The sequence below is a fragment of the Amphimedon queenslandica genome, unplaced genomic scaffold (assembly GCF_000090795.2).
Source record: "Amphimedon queenslandica unplaced genomic scaffold, v1.1 AMPQUscaffold_13345, whole genome shotgun sequence".
NCBI lineage: Eukaryota > Metazoa > Porifera > Demospongiae > Haplosclerida > Niphatidae > Amphimedon > Amphimedon queenslandica.
In genome coordinates this window covers 20,807-23,966 of record NW_003546419.1, presented here as the reverse complement: position 1 = coordinate 23,966, position 3,160 = coordinate 20,807, and the positions used below count along the sequence as shown (strand labels likewise).

General features: G+C 33.6%; 2 protein-coding genes across 2 annotated transcripts in view; both read left to right on the top strand.

The window, feature by feature from the left end:
- The window catches only part of LOC109582910 (short-chain collagen C4-like), a 4,400-nt gene extending 3,229 nt beyond the window's left edge, over positions 1 to 1,171 (top strand). The window contains exons 3-4 of the mRNA XM_019997971.1: positions 255 to 280; positions 611 to 1,171. Of these exons, the coding sequence (XP_019853530.1) occupies positions 255 to 280; positions 611 to 1,171 (587 nt within the window). The remainder of the gene's footprint in view (positions 1 to 254; positions 281 to 610) is intronic.
- A 1,119-nt stretch (positions 1,172 to 2,290) lies between these two features.
- LOC109582912 (uncharacterized) lies at positions 2,291 to 3,125 on the top strand. The gene is made up of 3 exons (XM_019997974.1): positions 2,291 to 2,412; positions 2,508 to 2,672; positions 2,816 to 3,125. The coding sequence occupies exons 1-3, from the start codon at positions 2,352 to 2,354 to the stop codon at positions 3,112 to 3,114; spliced, it is 525 nt and encodes a 174-aa protein (XP_019853533.1). The 5' UTR covers positions 2,291 to 2,351; the 3' UTR covers positions 3,115 to 3,125.
- The last annotated feature ends 35 nt before the right edge of the window (positions 3,126 to 3,160 follow it).

Below are 3,160 nucleotides of genomic sequence, written 5' to 3'. Positions count from 1 at the left end.
TAATGTCACACTAAACAACTACAAGAAGTCTCATCCTTACGTATAAAGTGCATAGAACCATAGTGTATTTCATTTTAAACTATGGAAAAAATACTCTTTATTTCTTTCTTTATTTTTGTGATTGAACTTGCATTGTCAACAGGTAATGACTATACAAAGTTGCTTTAAAATTAATCAATAGGTTCTTCTTAGGGGTTTTTAAAAAACTATGGTACATTTTCAATCAAAATTCATATTATGTCCATTACATTTAGATCATATTGAAGAAATGATCAGTCTCGTAAATTCATTAATTTTGAACTGCAACTTATTTTTTGATAATAATAGCACTAATATTATTACTAATAAAGATGTTTTCAAAATAATGGTAATTAATTATAGTATTATCTTTCAGTTCATACAATTTAAAAACTATAATTGGCACTTTGGAAGTCAATGAAAGAATACTGTTGATGTTACTAAAACCGAAGGGTAAATATATCTTGTTTTCTGCCCATATAATATCTCTTTACTGACAAACAGAAGAAGCTGCCAATTCAAATGGAACTGTTGCTAAAATCTCTCCTGGTCTGAGAGCTTCTCTCATTATCACCAATGAAATGGACACAAGTCCGGACCAAATAGTGCTAGTGGTGAAATATGTACAAGATGGGGCAAGCTTCATTGCAGGACTGGAGCTCAATTGATATACTCTGGATTGGTTGGTGGTGGTCATTATTACAATCAGAAAGGTAATATTGGAAGATATCTTTGCCTTCCAAAGTATCTCCAGTACCTAAGCACTGAGGCACCTTTTGCTGCTTCATACATATATGGAGCTGAATATGAAATAGGCAACAAGGTCTTTGGTAAAACAACACAAGATTATAACGTCCCGTGTGCTGTTTGTCTTTCTCCAAAAAAAGGAACCAAACTTGTCATCCCTGCCTGTGTTTCATGCCCATCAGGCTGGACAGAAGAATACTACGGCTACTACATGTCAAGTTATCATGGACACAATCTTAATGTTAATCCTGAATGTGTTGATCATGTTCCTGATGTCATCAATGGCAGTGAGGCTAACACAAATGGTGTATTGTTTTATTTCATGCAAGTCACCTGTGGAAGTGGTCTACCTTGTGGTCCATACATCACTGACAGAGCCATCACTTGTGTTGTATGCACAAAATGAATTGATACTAGATCTAGTTACTGAACAATTAGTAGTTTGAACTTAGTGAACTTTCAATCTTCCATTCTTGAAACTTTTACAAAATGTTACTTAGATTTGGCCATGCTAATGCACATGGTTAAGTAGTATATGGACCTCACATGATTTTTTATGGGGGGGGGGGATAAGTGACATGCTGTCAGGGTTGCACAAAGTTCATGTTTCATAAACTTTTCAGCCTTGGCATGAACTTTTCATTAACTACTTTTTTCATAAACTTTTCATGAACTTTTGAGACTTTTTATAATTCAGTGTTTGAGTAGCTTTAATGTCCATTCATTACCTATGCATTATACAGAGTTTTGCATTGCTTAGCTCCCAAGTGTTTGACTATTTCATCATAGATATTAAGTTATAAAGTAAATTATTATAGTTATTAATAGGGGTTATAAGTAAATAGTTACCAGATCTGCTATTCACTTTGAATGGGAATTTGATTCAACTTGGTGTTTCTTGGGTGCAATTGGTATTGGACTGATACTGATAGTAATAATTAACCTACTTAAGAAAACTAGCTTTAAAATAAGGACAGATTAATAATATTAATTGTTTACCATGAATGTGTTATAGTCTCATCTCTGCAAACCAATGCTATTGGTTATAATGCTTATATAAGTGTAGCTTCTCAATGTGAATCTCAATCATTATGTATTGTATAATTTAGGATATCTACATGGTGCAACTATAACTACAACTCAAATTTTTGAACTTTCACCTTCAGGATGATAATGATATCTGCATGTGATTGATTTTATAAAGGAAGGTAGATGTTTTGTTCATACCAGACTGAAATAACATCCAACTTGCTTTGGTTGATATATGAATGATGCATGTAGAAGGAAATGAGTGCTAGATACATGGGCAAACAATTGAAGCTGACTTTTATTGGGAATTTGGGAGGCTTGTACAGTTATTGTAGTTGCTATACAATATGCTTCCAAGTATACTTACTCTATTCAGCTTAATTGATTTGCTTTTAGTCCAAATTTTGTTAAGAATACAAGTAAGACAAACATGAAGTGGTTTCAAAACAATATAGCGAGGATATATAAGTATTCAGCTCACACTTACTGAATCATTAAACACAATTCAAAACTTGACTACTATAGTTCTGTGAGAAGAAACCAGAAAGAGAGAGAAGATGAAGGTGCTTATAGTTCTTGTTGTGATGGTTGGATTTCTGTATGGCATTGAGTCAAAAAGTAAGAAGAAACATGTGTGAATAGTGTTTTTTAATGCATGCATGCAGTGTAAATGTTTTTAAACATATCCCTTGTATTATTTTCTTATTTTATAGCTTTGGTAACTGAGAACGAGATGCAAGATGAATCTGAAGATAGCATTGCTGCTGATATTGAGAAGATGCCAGCTGAAGGTTTTGAAGAAACTGAGAAACAGTTACAACAGGCACCATTGGATGAGGAAGAAGAACCTACAGAAGAAGCAAAACAAGAGGATGAAGGTACATGTTATACATGAGCTTGACATGTATTGTATAGTTTTGATGATTAACATGTTTATGCTAATTACTAATTAACTACATCTGCATACCACATTGATTGTATCTATTCTTAATAATTTACTATTGCTATTATAATATTTTAGTGCTTGCTAATGGTTGTAAAATAACCAGGAGGGTCCTTGGTTATTTCTATCGACCAGTATCGCACAGTGCAAGGCAATGCTTCAGTGTCCGTGTTCCCTCAACCAGGCCGGTTTATGGAACAAGATGCGTAAACCACAGTTTCAAGTACAATAATAAGCAATATTACAAACGTCAGTGTTTCACTGTGCGACTGAGTATCAGAGTTGTATATACTACTGCCACAAGATGCTGGACATACACAAAATTCTCCAGGTTTAATTATACTTATAAGTGGCAGAGTGTCACTTTTCGTTATTGATCTGCAGGTAAGTTGTCCTAAATAATTCATTTGTTATGATTTCTTA